At 39.6% G+C, this 20,306-nt stretch overlaps 1 protein-coding gene across 1 annotated transcript in view; it reads left to right on the forward strand.

The window, feature by feature from the left end:
- Window positions 1–20,306, forward strand: part of C3H1orf87 (chromosome 3 C1orf87 homolog) — an 88,136-nt gene that overhangs the window by 25,462 nt on the left and 42,368 nt on the right. The window contains exons 4-8 of the mRNA XM_061411783.1: window positions 1,276–1,416; window positions 1,978–2,241; window positions 5,748–5,863; window positions 9,257–9,422; window positions 17,181–17,278. Coding sequence (XP_061267767.1) covers window positions 1,276–1,416; window positions 1,978–2,241; window positions 5,748–5,863; window positions 9,257–9,422; window positions 17,181–17,278 — 785 coding nt within the window. The remainder of the gene's footprint in view (window positions 1–1,275; window positions 1,417–1,977; window positions 2,242–5,747; window positions 5,864–9,256; window positions 9,423–17,180; window positions 17,279–20,306) is intronic.

Here is a 20,306-nt window from a genome sequence, read left to right on the forward strand (position 1 = left end):
ATGATGTTTCAAGATCTCACAGACAGAGCCTGGCTCTTCTCACTGCCAGCCCTAGGATCTTTTGTCTCTTAAATTCTCTCCTTATACATTTTTAAAAATACATATATGCTGTTTACACTGTTTCTCAGAAGTATCAGCTCTGCTTTCTCTCAGAAAATAAAAAAGAATCTGTGACTAGCGGCAAACTCAGTAGCACAGTTTCAAAAATAAAATTAAAGTGTGCTTTTTGCATCTGGCAGCATGAGAATGAAAGTGTTAGTGCTTTAATTTTAATAATTATCACAGTTGATTGGTAGTACGTTCCTTTCAAAGCCATTTTGCTTGTTTTGTCTTGCTTTTCCTCCACAACTGCCTGTTCTAGAACTCTGCCACTCCTGCTCACTCAGCCCACTCTAGAGAGACTTTGATTTTTCTTTAAAATGTTTAATGACTATAAACCCTTCAGGTTGCTATTTATACTGATAGGTTATTCAATATAAACTATCAAATGAGTATGGACATTCAGTTTTTAGTGAATCCCTCTCATAATGCCCCCTTTCAATGACCTGATATTAAATATGGCCATGTGGTTAAATTTGTACCCAGGATTTCCTTTGAATCAGGTATGGTGAGGTGACAGATAAAGAGACAACTGCCTTTGAAAGAACTTGTGACTTAGATTTCCCAGGGGAAGCGGGTATGCCACACTGTGCAGGGCCGCATGTGGAAGCACCAAGATCAGGAGGCAGAAGAATAAGGGAAAAGCACAGGCCACGGCCTTTATTGGGGTTTCCATGGGAAAGGTAATGCGGGCAGGGTTAGCAGATTAGAACTGGCTGGCTTGAACAACTCCAGTGAGTGGGCTTTGGGTAGAGGGGCTATCCCCAGTCTGATATGTGGACCTAGGTTCATTTGGGACAGGGGAAATATTGAGTTGGTATGTGAGTTAGATAAGGGAGGTGGTTAGAGACATAGATTTAGGTTGATTGGTTTGCATATGAAAGATGTGTTTACAGGCTTACTTTTCCTTTGTCACAAACACCTTTTATCATGCACAAAAGAAAACGTGTCTAACTGCCCATTTATTTATCAAACTTGTGTTAACTGCCTAATGCTGAAATTAATGTTGAGATAAGCTCTCTTCTTGGGGGATTAAATGACTCAGTGACCTCGGGGCTTGAAGTCTTTTGGAATGGGACCATGTTTTAAGAATTAGTTGGCTCACTCATATTTTCCATTTTTTTCCCTCTTTCTCTTCCCCATCCCTTCTGATCCATTTATCTTTGCTTCTTTAAGGTTTCCAACCAGGCAAATGTCTACTGCATCTCTCAACCAACTGGAGACCAGTCCCTGTCCTATATCCATGGCCTCCCCAGGAGAAACTTTAGAGACTGGTCCTTAGAACAGATGGCAAGGAGCAGCTCTGACCAACCCAAGGTGGGAGCTGTTGAGCTGTTTTCTATTGTAGATGAAGGGATATTATTTGTCAACTGTGTATTTTGATGTGGAACAGATAATAAGATGGTCTAAGATAGACTGGTGGATACCACACCTGATATGTCTCATCAGCTTTCCAGGAAACTTCCCTGGGAGCCCACAGGCAAACCTCAAATGTTCCGCATGACCATCTCATCTTCCTTCCCTCTTCCTCCTCCCAGATCCCGGTTTTAAGATTTATCATTCTAAATTCTCATATAATAAAAAATATATATTTTGTAAAAGACAAATGATATACCTTAAAGAACCTTCTATCAGAGTATGTACTCTGAAATGATTTGCTTCTTTTCTTCACCTGAAGGAAAAGATCTTGAGACGTGACAAACTAATGAATACATCCATATTGAATACTTACTTTCAAGTGTAAGTATTCTTCCTATTCGGGACAAGGCCTGAATGTGGAGGCTCTAATACCAACTCAAGTACTCTTCTGCTTCCTTGTGTTGGTCTTCAGTCACTTTGGTTTAGAGCCCTGTTAATTTGTTGTTGTTGTTGTTTCAGGATATTGGCCAGAGACCAAGTGGAACAAAAAAAGAAGACACTTTTCTTCTTGCCCTGGTCAGAAGAGAACTCAAGTCTCTTCCTTTGAGTTCTGGCTTATTAGACAAACTTCAGAAAGAGCTGAAGATATTGGATCCTGTCTCTTCAGGATTTCTTCTCCAATCTCAGCTGAGCCACCTCTTCTTAAGGCTTGAAGTCCCTCTGCAGTTGCCAACAGTCAAGATCCTTTGCCAGAGATTTTCTAGGGGGAGCTCTCCTGAAATGGTAGGACCATCTTGCTACTTTATTGAGTTCCCTTTGTTTATTTGACTTGTACCCACCAGAGTAATAGAATCAAAAGGTAAGTTTCTTTCTTGAAAATAACCTTTGCCATTGACCCCTAAGCTACAAAGCCTATTTATAGTCATATGTAGAAATCTCTAGTCAGATAAGACCCAAATAGAAGATAGATTTAGGTCCTTTGTTGTTGGTGGTGCTCAGTTGCCCAGTCATGTCCGACTCTTTGTGACCCCATGGACTGCAGCACACCAGGCCTCCCTGTCCCCCACCATCTCCCGGAGTTGGCCCAAGTTCATTTCATTGCATCAGTAATGCAGTCCAGCCATCTCATCCTCTAATGCCCTCTTCTCCTTCTGCCCTCAATCTTGCCCAGCATCAGGGACTTTTCCAATGAGTCATCTGTTCACATCAGATGACCATAATACTGGAGCTTCAGCTTCAACATCAGTCCTTCCAGTGAAAATTCAGGGTTGAACTCCCTTAAGATTGACTGGTTTGATCTCCTTGCTGCCTGAGGGACTTTCAGGAATTCAACACCACAGTTCAACGGCATCAATTCTTTGGCATTCTGCCTTCTTTATGGTCCAGCTCTCACAACTGCACATGACCACTGGGAAGACCATAGCCTTGACTATAAGGACCTTTGTCGGCAGAGCAGTGTCTCTGCTTTTCAACACACTGTCTAGGTGTGTCATTGCTTTCCTGTCAGAAAGCAATCATCTTCTGATTTCATGACTTCAGTCACTATCTGCAGTGATTTTGGAGCCCAAGAAGAGAAAATCTGTCACGACTTCCACTTTTTCCCCTTCTATTTGCCATGCAGTAATGGGGCTGGATGCCATGATCTTAGTTTGTTTGTTTTTTTTTCCCTAATATTTAGTCTTAAGCTAGCTCTTTCACTCTTCTCCTTCACCTTCATCAAGAGGCTCTTTAGTTCCTCTTCGCTTTCTGCCATAAGAGTGGTATCATCTGCATATCTGAGATTGTTGATGTTTCTCCTGCCTATCTTGATTCCATCTTGTAATTTATCCAGTCTGGCATTTCTCATGATGTGCTCAGCATATAGGTTAAACAAACAGGGTAACAACAGACAGCCCTGTCATACTCCTTTCTTGATCTTGAACCAGTTGTTCCATACAGGGTTCTAACTTCTTGACCCACATACAGGTTTCTCAGGAGACAGGTAAGATGGTCTGGTATTCCCATCTCTCTAAGAGCTTTCCACAGTTTGTCATGATCCACAGAGTTAAAGGCTTTAGCATAGTTGATGAAACAGAGATAGATGTTTTTTCTGAAATTCCCTTGCTTTCTGTATAATCCAGTGAATTTTAGCAATTTGATCTCTAGTTCCTCTTCCTTTTCTAAACCCGGCTTGGACATCTGGAAGTTCTTGGTTCACATAATGCTGAAGCCTAGCATCCAAGACAGTACCACCATGTACCACCAGCGGGGTTAGCCCTGTTTAATTTCTCTTTAAAAGGTTCCCTGTCCCAGATTTCATTGTCTGCTCTTAACACCATTGGAATAGTTAGAGATTCAAGATAACAGGTCTGTTTACAAGCTGATTGGTCTATAAGCTCTGAGGTTAGAATGGAGAACTTGATAAAGATGTATCATGACAGTTCCTAGAGATTTAGAGATAGGAGGCATCTTTGAAATATGGCTCATCACCATCATTTTACTAATTAGGAAACTGAAACCCAGAGGATCAAGGAATTTCCTCAGGACACTCAGAGAATTAATGGCAGACCCAGGGCAGAGATAAAGATTCCCCAAAGATAAGGCCAGGGTTCTTTTTCTGAGCATTGCACTTCCTAAGTTCACACTGTAAGTGAATACACAGCATAGTCCAAGTGTAACAGAATTCTGGGAGTGAGAAGACAATATCCTAAAATAGGAAGAAACAATAGCAATGGAAAAATCATAAATGAGCATGTGTTGATGGAAAATCAGGCCAAAACCAATCTCATAAGGCTAACGTGAAGATTTAGTAATATAATAAATGCAAATGACCTGGCCTCATGTTTAACATTTAGTAGGTCCTATCTCTTGCCCACTCCTAACCTGCAAAAATAGAATTAATTTTATATTTATGAAAAGTATTTAGCAATACAATGTCAATCTATTAGTGCAACCTTTATGAATCTTTAATTCAAGTCAATTCTCCCGCCTGAGTCCTAGTTTCTATCAGGACCTTATCTGGCTTCCCTTCCCCACTGCTACCCACCTCCACTATGCTGGAGTTGTCTGCCCATCAGAGTCCCTAGAATAATCATCCAGTCAAGCAATGGAAATGGATGACATTCTTTTAGTCTTTTCCTATGTAAAAAAAAAAGAAAGTCTTAAGTTTTTCACTTAAGTAAATAAAGCCTTGCCCCCAAGTAATCTGACTTTATCTTTTGAATATATCTCAATATAAGTATATAATATATATAATAAATATATGAGACTTGTGAGAGAGAGAGAAGGTAGAGGCTAGGTCATGCTGTTGTAACAAAGAGCCCCAAAGTCTCAGTGGCTTAAAAGAATGAAAGCTTATTTTTCATAATGAGTCCTGCCTAGGCTCTTCTCAGTACCATCATCATCTTAGCTCCAAATCCAGGCTGGTGAAGCATCCACTCTGGAGTATTAGTGGATGTGATGGCAGAGGGGATAAAGAGATATTTGGGTGGGGGGTGGGGTTCATGTCAGCAGTTTAATCCTCAGCCCAGAAGTAGTGCAGGTCACTTATGCTCTCAACTCATTGGCCAGAACTGATCATGACCCTACTCAACCATGAAACAACCAGCAAGTATCATTTTACCACATGTCCAGAAGGGAAAATAAAAGGAATTGTTGGACAAAAAAAAAAAAAAAGCACTAGTAATTACTATAATATATTTTAAAATGTTTTTAAATTTTTCAATGCTAAAAATTTTTCCAAATACATTTTATCTCAACAAAGGTCCATCTAGTCAAGGCTATGGTTTTTCCAGTGGTCATGTATGGATGTGAGAGTTGGACTGTGAAGAAAGCTGAGCACCGAAGAATTGATGCTTTTGAACTGTGGTGTTGGAGAAGACTCTTGAGAGTCCCTTGGACTGCAAGGAGATCCAATCAGTCCATCCTAAAGGAGATCAGTCCTGGGTGTTCATTGGAAGGACTGATGCTAAAGCTGAAACTCCAATACTTTGGCCACCTAATGCAAAGAGTTGACTCATTGGAAAAGACCCTGATGCTGGGAGGGATTGAGGGTAGGAGGAGAAGGAGATAACAGAGGATGAGATGGCTGGAAGGCATAACCGACTTGATGCACATGAGTTTGGGTAAACTCCAGGAGTTGGTGATGGACAGGGAGGCCTGGCGTACTGTGATTCATGGGGTCACAAAGAGTCGGACACAACTGAGCAACTAACTGAACTGAACTGAACTGACATTTTATCTCAGCAGGTATCTTCTTTCCCCTAAGTGTAAATTAAATGAGGATATTCTCTTTGATATTTAATTTTCAGGTGAATTATGAAAAGCTACTCTGGTTTTTAAAAGTTGCAGCTTCAGAAGATACAGAGCAAAACAAAGGAGTTGAGGACAGCAACGTAAAAGAAACTCAGAGTAGTAGCCATCAAAGGTACTTTTCTCCCTATTTATGGGCATAGTGTGTATAGACTTCAAGAGCTGGCAGGGATCTTGGAAGTAATACATTTGAAAACTTCACCCAGTGCAAAATCACTTTACTCTTTACCAATGCTTTGCCTTTTGCTTATAGTTTTCTTTTCTCCCTCCTGTGCAGGCATGCATACAAAGTTATTTGCGTCTTTTTTATGAGATTGCCATGTGAAAATGAAAAACCTCGTTATGAAATAATAAATGAATGTGTACCAGGCAGAGTTCCTGTCCACATGGTGTTATTCCAGAAATATGTTCAGACAGTGAACTCCTGGGTACGGGCACTAGCAGAAAAAGGTTTGAGGTACAGAAATCAGTAATTCCTTCATATAATCTCAAAGGAAAGAAAGAACCCAACATAAATATAGGACGTGAGGAACAGCATTAGAGATGAGACACAGTAAAGCATGATAGTCTGTATTCTCCACGAAAAATGACAAAATGCAGTGGTTAGGAGCTTAACTTCTATTGACAGAAACCTAGACTCAATTCCTGTTTCTGCCCATTAGTGACTCTGTAAACTTGGGCTGTTCACTTACCCTCTCTGTGCTTCCATTCTCCAGCTGTTAAATGCAAACAATGATAAATTTCCCTTCACTTTATAGATTTGTAAGAGGAACTGAGTTAGTCAATGCATAGTTCTTAAAAATGGTACATGATAGGGCTTGTTACTATTTTGAAACTATCCCTGGAGGTTCAGATGGTAAAGAAACTGCCTACACTGCTGGAGACCTAGGTTAGATCCCTGGGTCAGAAAGATCCCCTGGAGAAGGGAATGGCTACCCACTCCAGTATTCTTGCCGGGAGAATTCCATGGACAGAGGAGCCTGGCAGGCTATAGCCCACGGGGTTGCAAGGAGTCAAATACAACTGAGCAACTAATACTACTATTACTACTACCAGAAAACATCCTTTCCAGTTCCAAATAATGTGACATAGTGAGCCATGGCACTGAAGTATGTCACTTCACTCTAGGAAAAAGGCAGGGTTTCCTATAAAATTGTCCTTGGACCAAGTGACAGACTTAATTTCTTTCTACAATGTGCAATGTGGCCTTTTTGATTGCATTACTTCATTCTACATGCACCCATCGAATGCCAGCTGTTAGCCAGGCACACTTTGCTGAGCACAGTGAATTCAGAGATTGGCAAGGCTCAATCTCTCCCTCAAGGGCTAACAGTCCAAAGAAAGTGATGCTGCCATATGGGTACACCAGTCAACTATCACTTGGAGCAACTTCCCTGCTGAGAACCATAAATCCCTAGCAATATTTAATAATCAGCAGCCATACTTCATATAGTAGAGATAGTGAGATTTGCAACCTGAGAAGTAGGAGATGATGCATCAGAACAAATGGCCACTTACTGGCAGATATGGGTCTCATGAATCCTAGACAGGAAGTCTTTCCTGAGCCCTAGACTAGGTTATATCTCTTTGCTGTATAACCTCATAGCCCTTTCTTTTTATAGTAGTCGTTGTGCTTGTAATTACTTCTTTGACATTTGAGGTGAGGAATAGTGTCTTTCCTGGCCAACTCAGTGTCCAGCATAGTTCTAGCATAGTTCCTGGCACACGGGAGATGCTCAATAAATATCTGTGGAATGTCATCGGCACCTCCAATTATCCAAAGAGCTTGCATTATTTCACTTGCAGGAACATTTGGATATCTACTATATAAAAAAGGTCCATAAAGATATCATTTTGAATTCATCAGAGAAGGTGCTGCTCTATATAAACCAGTGTGTTTGCGGAAGTGCAGGACTGATGGCCTGCAATGAATCCAGGCTCTTTACTAATTAATGTACAGCTCAGAAAAAGTCCCTCCCATGTTCTGTCAGGTAGAGCTTTATGTGGGACAGCTCTATGATGTTTAAAATGCCTCCAGCATCACCAGTGGCAACAGCTTTCATCACCTAAGTGGGACCAGATGAAGTAAACTCCTGCAGAAGGTTTTTCTATGAAATCCACCAGCTGCAGTAAATGGGCTCCATATAAAACCTCCCATTCAGTACTCCGTGTACTGAGCCGAGGGCCAAAGTCTTTCTTATGAATTCCTTCCTACAGAAACTGGTGTTACAAGAAAAGGAAGGAGGAAGGAAACCTGATTCAAATCTGGAACGGATTTGCCAATCTGTACAAGATCCACAGATATATGTGCAAAACAGACTCGGCCCACATCTTACGGTACAGTTTACAAGGGAGGTCAGACAGAAAACAACAGCTAAAAGAATCAGGAAGCAATCGCAACTTGAGGGAAACTTATTACAGGAAAAGAACAAATAAATTTGAAAGAGTTTCTCAAGCAGGGGGTTCAGGAGCACTAGGGGGGCTGACTGTGAACCTCAGTTCCCAGTGCCTCACTCAGGGACATCATATTGGCAACTGGAAACTGACCACGGTGGGAGTTTTTGCACCATAAAATTTAGTAAGGCTGCAGATTACAGCTTTATCTTAGAGAGCTGGTCATTAATGATTTACCAGCATACCACTGAAAGGAAACTGATTTACATGAATGGAGTTTGGGGGATATCATAGAATGTCTGTCTAGAGAAGTGGAACTTAAGTTGAAACAGAGGAAACAGGAAAAGCTTCACTCTGAAGGAGATAGCACAGCTTGGATCTGGAAGAACATATACACTGGAAAGTTAAATTAATAAACACCCCAAAGTAGTTTCATAAAATAAATGGCTATAATACTTTATCACCTTGTTTTCACCAATCATTTAAAGAAACAACAAACAGATACACCATCTTAGTAACTACATACATTTGGATGCCAGACAGTAAAAAAATAATTGTTCCCAAAACTTTTCTGGGTTTTCCAGACTCAAAGAGCAGAGTCAAGGATAATGAAGGAAGTTTACCTGGTTCAAGATTTCCTTCTAGATAGCTTCCCTGACTACAGGGATCTGGTAGGATCTGCTTTGCTTGTGGCAATGGACAGTTTGGGAATTTGCTATCAAATTGCTATTGATATTTGCTATCAATAGTTATCTGGACTTAAGAAAAGTGTTAATAAGATTGAATAGGTAAGTAAACTGCTATGGTCAATTCTAAGTTTCCCTCATCTGGAAAAAAATTAGTGGATTACAAGTTGTAGTCTATGATCTAGTTGAATGGATTCGTACCTCTGAGAGAAGAGACTGTGGGACTCACTAGAATAGAACAAACTTTAGTTGACCTGTGCAGTCTCCTCATGCAGTCCCGTGATGAGGTTACCCAGATTTAGAAGGCCTTGCTGGGTGGGTTCTCTGGTTCCACAGTGTATGGCAGGGGTAAAAGATCGGGTATGAAAACACACAGCAGCTTTGAGTAAATTGTCTTTTCACAGCCTTTCTCCTGCTTCTCCAAGCAGTATCGCCCCTCAAGACTACAACTCACAGTCAGAAGTGAACGAGAGCCTGTTGGAAGTCCTGAAGATGGCACTGAGGGCAACCAAGGCCAAACTCAACATAGAGAAACTCAACCTGAGTTTTCGAAAAGAAGATCGCTCATTCTCTGGCTGCCTGCCCCCACCCAAGGTAACCTAAATTAGATTTCAGATTCATTCATCTCCAGAAGGCTATCTTGGGGCACTGGGTCTATAGTAAGAAGGCGCAGTTCACTAAGAATAAACATACTGAGATCCATAACTGGCTAGCTTTGAAAGTAGGAGTGCATATATACTAATTATGTAGGTCCTAGGAAAATTTAAACTATGTAAGTTCAGTATTTATTATGTAAGTCTAATAATCACTTCCCAAATTTTAATCAACTAAGAGGAAAATAATGAGCTAAAGAAAACAGAATGTTTATGGTAAAGATTTCCATCTCCTGTTTTTACTTCTAATTTCTTATGTAATAAATTGGCCATCTCTTTCGAGAAGGAAATGGCAACCCACTCCAGTACTCTTGCCTTGAAAATGCCATGGACAGAGGAGCTTGGTGCAGGCTACTGTCCATGGGGTTGCAAACAGTCGGGCATGACTGAGCGACTTCACTTTCTTTCTTTCTTTGGAAATCAAGCCATTTCTTGTTTAATAGAAACTTTAAAATGAGGGCTTCTCTGGGGGCTCAGTGGTAAAGAATCTACCTTCAGCCAATGCAGAAGACCTGAGCTTGATCCCTGGTCCAGGAGGATCCCACATCCCCAAGCCCATGTACCACAACAACTGAGCCTGTGCTTTAGAGCCCAAGAGCCGCCACTACTGAGCCAACGTCCAGCAACTACTGAAGCCCCATGCCCTAGAGCCCGTGCCCTGCAACAAGAGAAGCCACCGTGATGAGGAGCCTGCACAGCACAGTGAAGAGTGGCCCGCCCTCACCACAGCTAAGAAAGCCAACGCAAAAGCAATGAAGACCAAGCACAGCCAAAAATAAATCAATACAATTATATTTAAAATAAAGTTTAAAGTGATTAAAAGACACTGAAATAAAAATTCAAATTAAAAAAAAAAGCCCAGTTTTGATCTGTGTTCTGCCTGTGGATTACATTTCACAATTAACTTATTTTCTGCGCTCAAGAGAAAAAAAAACAAGAGTAAAGAATTGTGAAATATGCTGAATTGGTCCAGGAATTACTTACACTGGGCTATGTTTTATGCTAACAATAGACAGTATGACAATATCTAAATAATATTTCACAGTGGAAAACAAATATTTTTTCCAAAGCTAAGTGTTCATGAATCACATCCTCTACCAGCTTCCGGTGAGGTCAGCAGGCAGTACTCTGTTCTTTAGGGACACCAAATTGTAGGAACTGATGTGGTTTATTGCTGATAGAGATTAGCAATGCTGTTTTGGAGCATTAATTAACTGGATAGATATGTTTCATAAAAAAGGATCCAGAACCATATTAACTCATGTGTTGTATTCACCCAAACAAACTCCAGTCATGAGATTACCTTGCATACAGGCAAAATAATAGTGACCACATTGACTGCAATTCCATTCACAACAACTTGCACCACCAGGCTTTGCTGAGTTCTTCCTAAACTGCCAAACACTGCATTAAATGCTTTACTTATATTTACTCATTGAACATTTACAGGTAAATGGAAGATCTAGGTAGATGTTATAAAACCCATTTAATAAATGAAATAAACAACTGATTCTCAGAGAAGACAACTGAATCTCTCAAGAACCACAGCTAGCAAGAGGCAGAGCCAGGATTCAAATACAGAAGAATACTGGACACTCAGAGACAGAATTGGAACTCCAATAGGCAGATGATAGCTGGAAGATTTTACTGAGTCTAGGATACAGGAATTAAAAATCCAGAGGAACAAAAAGGATTGTAATTTATAGGGGAAAAAAGGTCCTGAAGCAAAGATTGGAAAAAGCCTTTCATCCAGGTAAACAGGAGTTAAGAATTGAGAGAGGATTCAAAAAAGCAAGTGATATTTACTAAGAAACCAAGGACACAATATATTGAAAGTGGATTCTTATTCTATGACAGAAGTAGCTTTCTTTCTTTTTCATTTATATAGTCAACTAACCATGCAAAGGCAAAGTCACATGATAGTGTGCATGTGTGCTGTATACATGAATATTAAACATTCAAACATGTTTCACTGGAGGAGAGAACATTACAGGAGATTCCACACATCATAAATGGCCTTTATTGTGTTTTTGAGAAGATCAGCAGAAATTGACTAAGCAGGAACCACTCTTTGTCAGATTAGAAAATACATACCAGTATCAGTGAAGCTTGAATGTTCTCAGATGACACTCATAGAATGGAATATGAATGACTTGAAAATCAAAATAAATTTGCTTAAGCTCTTTGAGTCTCTGATTTTCCATCTGGAAAAAAGTGGGCTCCAAATATCTACCTCCTGTGTCTATTGTGAGGATTAAGTAAGATAAGTATGTGAAAGCACTCAGTATACTGTTTGATATGTGAGGCACTCAGGAAATAGGTTTCCCTTCCATATATATATATATATATATATTTTTTTTTTTTTTAATCAGTGTTTGGTGAAATTGTCACTGCAAAATAGTCTAAGGAAGGAGGCTCTTTCCCAGGGTCAAGTGATGGCCACATGGAGTGCTGGCTGTCAGAGCAGGCTCTGAATGTCTTCCCCCAACAGCTGGCCCTGAAAGCTTAAATTTGTGGTTCATATTGAAGAAAATGGGGCACATTTTCCTTGAAGCTGGTCTGCCTCTCATGAGCCATCTGGCATCTCTTAAGACATCTGGAACTCACTCAAAGTATATTACAGTTCCGGGAGGCATGGCAAATAGAACTGTGATTCCCCAGAATGTGAGATAAATTGAGGCCCAATGGACACTGGATATGACACGCAGCAGCAGCTGCACCCCAACATCCTTGTTGCTGGACACAGGACTTCAGAGGCAACTGGGAAAGGCCATATGAATTGTTTCTCTTTTTGATCAATAGTTGTAAAGGGCACAAGGGAGAGGATCTCAGACCTCCTTGAGTTTCTCATGAAACCTATGCACGCTGTATTCAGAGGGGGAGAGGAGCACATCCCCACAGCCAGTATTTCAGAGGGTTCACGGATCACCTGTACCTCCTCAGATAACTTAAAGTTGTTCTGAAGGATGATCTATGGGTCCTATCACTCCAATCAATGGCACTGTCACCAACCTCAAAGAACAGTATAAAAACATATCTGATATCTGTCATCCTCGTTCTGTGGACTCGCTCATTCTGTCCCTGTCACATCCTTCATTCAATGGTGGCTCAGGAAGGACTCCTGAGGGCAATGTGGACCCACATACATTTATTTGTTAACTTCCCTGACCATTATTCATATCAGGTATGATGGTAAAGAATCTGCCTGCAATGCAGGAGACCTGGGTTTGATCCTTGGGTCAGGAAGATTCCCTGGAGCAGGGAATGGCTACCCTCTCCAGTATTCTTACCTGGAGAATTCCATGGACAGAGGAGCCTGGCGCATACAGTCCACGGGGTCACAAAAGAGTTGGATGATCAACACTTGCACTTTCTCGTCCATGGATTGAATAGGCTGTGGAACCTAAGAAGTTTCCAAGCATAGAGGTTCAGTTTAACACTTTTATACATAATCCATATTCTTTACCTTCTGAACTCCTTTCTGCTCTATAATGCACAGCCCTTCCAAACTACTCCCAGACCTTCCTGCCAGGAGGAACTGCTAGAACACAGGTTACTCTACCTCTAATTACTCTTTGCCTGATGTTCATGCAACCTCCTCAGTATCATCAGGAGGGAATCCCATTACTGAGTGAACAGGGGCTTACGAATGTGAAATTTGTTCCCTTGGCGAGACTACAGCTATGACACTAGTTTACCAAGTGACCAAAACTGTAATACATTCTTCTGCAGTTGGCCAGACTCCTTTTTTGTGTTTAGTTGTTTCTCCATCAGTACACTCTGCCCTAAAATATAAATGATTTATACTAGCCTCAAATCGTTCCCTACTTCCAAACCAGTCACCATCTTTCCGATCAATATGGCATGTTTATTCTTGCATTCAACATACTAATCACACAGTGTGCTCTGGGCAGTGTGATAAGGCATTGAGGACAACACACGATTATGATTTCAGTTTCAGAGTTCTCCAGGAGTTCAGGGAAAAGGTAGTATTTTAAACATGTTACAATTTTGTATGACAAACACATTGGTGGCAGTAACTTTGAACACAGAGAAGGAATAACAACCTAGCCTCACCCAAAAACTCCAGAGGAAATAAAGCAAATACTGCATCTTAGAGGACATGTGAATTTGACAAAGAATTTTGGTAGGGCAGAAGAAAGGACAGGAAAGGTTTTCTAGGTAAAAGGTGCAATGTGAAATGTTACTGAGATGGAAGAGAGCATGGCTAGTTCAGGGAATGCTAAACTACTCATATAGGCAGAACACAGTGAGTGCATGGTGACTGGGGTCAGTGGGAGATGCTGCTCAAGTTGATGTTAGAATGGTTGGAGGAACCAGTTTTTGAAGGGCCTTTCTAAGGAATGTGACTTTATCCTGAACTCGAGTGGAATCATTGAAGAATAATAAATAAGTGAATGATATGATCAAATTTGAAATTTGAAAAGAGCACTCTAATAGATATGGAGAATTAGAGACATTGAGAAACTTTAAAAGGCTATTCCAGTAATTCAAGCAAGAAATTATGAGAATTTAAACCAGGAAAGTAGCAGGAGGGATGGAGATATCAAGGAGGTAGAAAAGTAGGTCTTGGTGACCTAATTAGACATAGATCCTGAATTAGGAGGAATGAAAAATGACTCCCAAGGTTCTGACTTTGACTAGATGGTGGTACCATTCTCTAAGACAGGAAACAGAAAAGGAGTTTGGGGAGGCAAAGGAAAGAATGCTGAGTTCACTTTTGAGCATGTTGATGTAGCTTGAGAGAGTAAAGCTAAATAATGACATAAGGGTCTTCAATATGGAGTTGAAGCTTTGTGAATAATTAGAATTATTAAAGGACATAAAAGAAGGTAAGAAGCGAAGGTTGAGGAGGACACCTGTTGTTAAGGAGCAGGTAGATGAAGACAAGCCAAGAAAGGAGACCAAAAATAATCAAAAGAGACATGGGAGTGATCAAGAAAGCCAAGAGAAGAGATCTAGGAAAGGATGGCACGATCAGCCATGCCACAGGCTGCAAAGAGATCATCTGTAATTGGGATTGAAAAATATTCATTAAATGGAAAACTTCAGAGGTTACTAGTGACTTGGTAAATACAATTTAAGTAGAGTGACGGGGTAAAATGCAAATGAAGCCACAAGTGGGAAGGAAGTAGAGAGAGCATCTGTGCATCAGTCTCTCCAGGAGCATTTTGAGGAAATGTATTTATTTTACTTGTCACTTTCTAAATAACATAGGTATTTTATTTACATTTGATTTTTTAAATGCCCTTATTGAACTGAAGAAACCGTATACAACCAAACATTTTCTTATTGAATAAAGACATCATAATGAATATTCATGGATTTTAAAAATAATCCTAGATAACACTAAATTGCCAGGATTTTCTGGTAGATGTTTCTATTGCTCTTCCACAACTGTCAGTTCATAACAGCTATCAATCAATCTACTTCTAGGAACCCTGATGTACTATTTCTAATCTGCTGTTCATTTAGCCTAGAGCAAAACTCAATGTTGCCAGAAGTAAATAAACTGTTTTTAGAATACCCTGTTAATACTGATGTTTAAAAATACATTAATATGCTCTAATCATGAGGATAAGTTGATTTTTATTTATTTTGTAAAATGGCATAACATAACTAATTTCTACCACTCTATTTTTGCAAACCTATGCCTTTACCTTCAGTACTTTTAACTAATTCATTCATTCCTAATTCATCTATATATTCATTTATTCAATAAGTAATTTTCAACACTGTGCTTGGCAATGGTGATAGGAAAATGAAGGAAACACAGTCCAACCCTCAATAAACCAGTCTTTTAGAGATGCTATAATGAACAGATATTTACTGCCCAGTGAAAAGGATTATAAAACTACAGTAGAGTGAATTATGCCAAAATACGTTTAGTTTCTAAAAAGCACAATGCTCTTTCTCACCCATTATTTACACATGCATTTCTTCTGCCTGGAATTATCCTCAAGTCCTTATTTTTCTGGCACATTATTATTCCTTTTTTTCATGTTTTATATCTGTCTTTTCCCTTCCCTGAAATACTCCTCTACAGCTAGTCAGTAACATGTTTCTAACCCAGATTGGTTGTTTCCTTCCAAAAAGACAAATGAAGACTAGGCTTTTGTCACTGTATCAAAATATAGGTTATATTATTCAAGTATGGTCAGACCAACAGATCAGGAGGCGATTGCCATTGGAAAGATAGTCTTTTACTCACAGTTCCCAAGAGGAGGGGCACAGACACCACACGGGCCACATGATGAAACACCAGAGTTGGTCAGGAGGCAGAGGGGATGGGGGCAAAGTGTGGGCAAGAGCATTTATTGTGGGTGGATGAAGCAGGATAAGAAGGCTTAGGATTGGCTAGTTTGAATAATTTCAGTGGGCTCTGGGGCACAGGGGCCATAATCAGGACCTGGAAATAGTGGCCCAAGTATGAAAACCTCAATAAAAGAGGTAGGTGGTTTGCAGATGAAAGACATACGTTCAGCTAAGTCCTTTACTATCTCTAGTAGTTGGCTAGCCCTGGAAGAGGCAGTTTCTCCAGGGTCAGCAGGGCCCCATGATGGCCAAGCATCAGATTTAAAAGACATGCGTAATACAGTCTCTATGTGGAACCTCCTCTCAAAATTACAACAGTAGCTACAATTAGTCTAAACACTAAATAAAACATTTCTTTTATTTTTTCTTTCTTTGCCCCTTCCTTCCTTCTCTCATTTCTCTCTCTCTTCCACTCTCTTTCTTGTACTTTTGTGCCCCCTTCTCCTCTTTTCTTCCCTCTCCCCTCTTCTCTCTCTCCTCTGTCTCCCTTTTTCTTCCTCTTCCCTCCTTTCCGTCTTTTCTTCAACACATGTTAGTCAAATGCCTCCTAAAATCCAGGCATTATTCTAACTGCTTACTGTCTTCTGAGAAGTAGAAAATACTAATCTTATTTAGTAGGTGAAGTAATTGGGCATAAAAAGATTTAGGAACTTCCTGAGGTCACACAAATCACAGACAGCATTCCCAGTGTTCAAAATAAATCATGCCTTATTCTTAAGACTCTGTGTTTAAACAGTATGCTGAACACACAAGAAAGAGTATCATGACCTAAAAGTTTGGTGTGTTTGAATCTAAGTATCGCACACCTACCAACTTGAGAACTGAACTGGATTGTTGGCTAGACTCAGAAAATATTAAGTACTCAGGAAGTTGCAGTGACTCTTCATTCATTCATCCAACAAATATTAATTGAATATCTGGTTTCTAGACTAAGTTCCATCATTTATTAACCACGTGACATAGAGAAAGTCAATCTACCTCTTGGTTTCCTCATATACAAAATAAAACAAGATTCTTTTGTAAATCAAAGTCAATATTAAAAAACACTTTGTAACTCACCTATATAATAAGTGTATATAATTTCTGGGCCTTGACCACTCATTCCATAGCTGTCAAAAATGTAAGATCAGCATTTCAAAGTACAGTGGCTTCTGAGTAATGAACTATGCCTCTGTGTCAAGCATAAAAAAATTTGCTGTTGATGAGCAGTCCATTGAACATTCTTGTCCTAAATATTATTCTAGTGGTATAGTCCACTCCTGGTTATTCATTTTTTGTCCAAATTATGTAAGTTCTAATAATGGGAAGGAAATTCAAATCAACTTAATTATACTGAAATTTCAAATCTTTTTCTTATTTTCAGGTCAGAGCTATATGTGGGAAACATGGATTATATCTGACTTTGAGTCTTTTGGAAACATTGCTTAACCATCAAGATTTGGGTTACCAAGATGAAATAAAGTAAGTTGATTTTTTTATTTACATAGTCCTTTATTAGAATACCAAATACATAAGTTTGTCTCTAGGCTAAAATTTTATATGTGAAACGATCAGTTTATTACCTAAAGACAGAGTTAATAGATGTTTGTTTATATTAAGATCACAGAATCTTTTTGGCCATAGAAAAATGAAAGCCGTAAACTTCCAGTTTGCTGGTAAATGGCAAGTCAGATTTACCATGTCATTCTAAACAACTAAAATATAGGACAAAATATATGAAGTGATACTTTCTGGATGACTTTGGACATCAGGAAGCATAGAACAGTGATTCCTGAGAGAAGGAAATGAGGTAAGCTCAGTTTACTGAACAAGAAAGAGGACTCCAAACTTAGCCCAGCATTCTCCTTGAGCCAAAGGAATAGAGTATGAAGTTCAGGGAGGCCAAGAAGTCTAGAATACTTGGTACAGCATAGCAATGAGGCGAGATACCCTAAGAGGCCTTTCTAGAGACTTCCAAAGAGTTACCCTGAAGTCTTCACGTGCAAACTTGGCTAATGTATGCATTTGAGGAAACTACCCAAGGCCAGCAAAAGAAACATCAAGAGAAAAAAGAGGAGAAAATTTCAGATCTCACACAGAGTTGCTGCTGCTGCTGCTGCTGCTAAGTCACTTCAGTCGTGTCCAACTCTGTGCGACCCCACAGACGGCAGCCCACCAGGCTCCCCCGCCCCTGGGATTCTCCAGGCAAGAACACTGGAGTGGGTCACACAGAGTTGGGAATAGTTCAAATTTATACCAGTCAGAGAGGAACACATGTGGGATGGATTAGAGTCCTCAAAATGGTATTATGCTATAGTGAAACCTAATGCATTAGATGGAGAAGGCAATGGCACCCCACTCCAGTACTCTTGCCTGGAAAATCCCATGGACGGAGGAGCCTGGTGGGCTGCAGTCCATGGGGTCGCTAGGAGTCAGACAAGACTCAGCAACTTCACTTTCTCTTTTCACTTTCATGCATTGGAGAAGGAAATGGCAACCCACTCCAGTGTTCTTGCCTGGAGAATCCCAGGGACGGGGGAGCCTCGTGGGCTGCCGTCTGTGGGGTCGCACAGAGTTGGACACGACTGAAGCGACTTAGCAGCAGCAGCAGCAATGCATTAGAAACTGGAGTCTCAGAAGGATATAAGACAAATATAGGGAAAGAAAAAAATGTTGAAAAAAATAATGGCTGTAATTTTCCAAAATTGAAAAAAACTATAAAGACATGGACCTAAGAAGTTTAATGAACTTCAAATATAAGGAATTTGAAGTAAACCATACCAAGGCTCCTTATAATCAGATTGCTTAAACTAGTAGTAAATTAAAAACCTTAAATACACAAGGGAAAATGACAAATTACATAAAGAGCAACAAAGATAAGAATTATGACAGATTTATCAAAGATAAGAATTATGACAGATTTATCATTAGACACATAAACAATAAGACTGTAGAATAACATCCTTAAAGTATTGAAGGAAAAATGATCATCCTGAAATCCTACATCCAGCAAAACTGTTTCAAAAACTAATAGAAATTAAGATGTTTTTTACACATACAAGGACTTCCTAGGTTGTGCTAATGGTAAAGAGTCTACCTCCAATGCAGGAGACTACACACAAAAGATGAGAGAATTCATAACCATCAGAGCAGTACTGCAAGAAATAGTAAAAGAAGGCCTTGGGCAGAAGGAAAATAATCATTTTTAATCTGCACAAAGAAATGAAAAGTATTGGACATAATATGTCAATGAATAAAAATACAATTTCCTTATTTAAAAAAATCTCTCTAAATGATAATCAATTGTTTAAGATAACAATAATAACAATGTACTGTGGAGTTTGTAACATAATAGAGGGCAGCACTTGACAACAGCATAAAATACTGTGAGGGGAAATAAATTAAAAAAAGTATACACCTGTATACTCTCAGCTAAGTAGTATAATTTTGGTTGAAGGAAGAGTATTCCGTTAAAAATATGAATTGTTGTTGTTTAGTCACTAAGTCATGTTCAACTCTTTTGTGACCCTGTGGATTATAGCCCACCAGGCTCCTCTGTCCAAGGGATTTTCCAGGCAAGAATACTGAAGGGGGTTGCCATTTCCTTCTGCAGGGGCTCTTCCTGACCCAGGGATTAAACCTAGGTCTCCTGCATTGCAGGCAGTCTCCTGCATTGGGAAGTGGATTCTTTACCCCCTTAGCCACCTGGCAGGCCCAAAAATACTAATAGAGAAGTTTAAATTGAATAATCACATATAAATACTAAGAATAAACCAAAAAAAGGGAGGAAAAGCAAATAAGAAACAAATAGGACAAGTAGAAAATAAATGCAAACAATGATGCTAGATTTAAATCCAATCATATCAATAATTACAGTAAGTATTAATGGTTCAAATGCACCAATTAACAGGCAGCAATTTTCAGATTTCATTTAAAAAGCAAAACCCAACTAAATGCTGTCTGAAATGAACCCTTTTATAATATAAAGGCAGACCCAGTAAAAGTAAAAGGATGGAAAGTGATATACCATACTAATTGGTATGAATGAAAAATAAGCTGGGATGGTTACACTAAAGTCAGACAAAGTAGATTCTACATCAAGGGGTATTGCCAGAAATTCAGTTCATCAAAAGGATATACAGACCTAAATGTTCATGCCCTCAATAACATAGTTTCAAGTTAATAAATTAAAAACATAAATCTGGAAGGTGGAATAGACAAATTCACAATTTTATTTAGAGAATTGAACATATTTCTGTCAGTAACTGACAAAAACAAGTAGACAGAAAATCAGTAAGACTATAGAAAACTTGGTTTTTCCAGTGCTCATGTATGGATGTGAGAGTTGGACTATAAAGAGGGCTGAGCGCAGAAGAATTGATGCTTTTGAAGCGTGGTGTTGGAGAAGACTCTTGAGAGTCCCTTGGACTGCAGGGAGATCCAACCAGTCCATCCTAAGGGAAATCGGTCCTGGGTGTTCATTGGAAGGACTGATGTTGATAGCCAAAGC

Source organism: Bos javanicus, chromosome 3 (assembly GCF_032452875.1).
Source record: "Bos javanicus breed banteng chromosome 3, ARS-OSU_banteng_1.0, whole genome shotgun sequence".
NCBI lineage: Eukaryota > Metazoa > Chordata > Mammalia > Artiodactyla > Bovidae > Bos > Bos javanicus.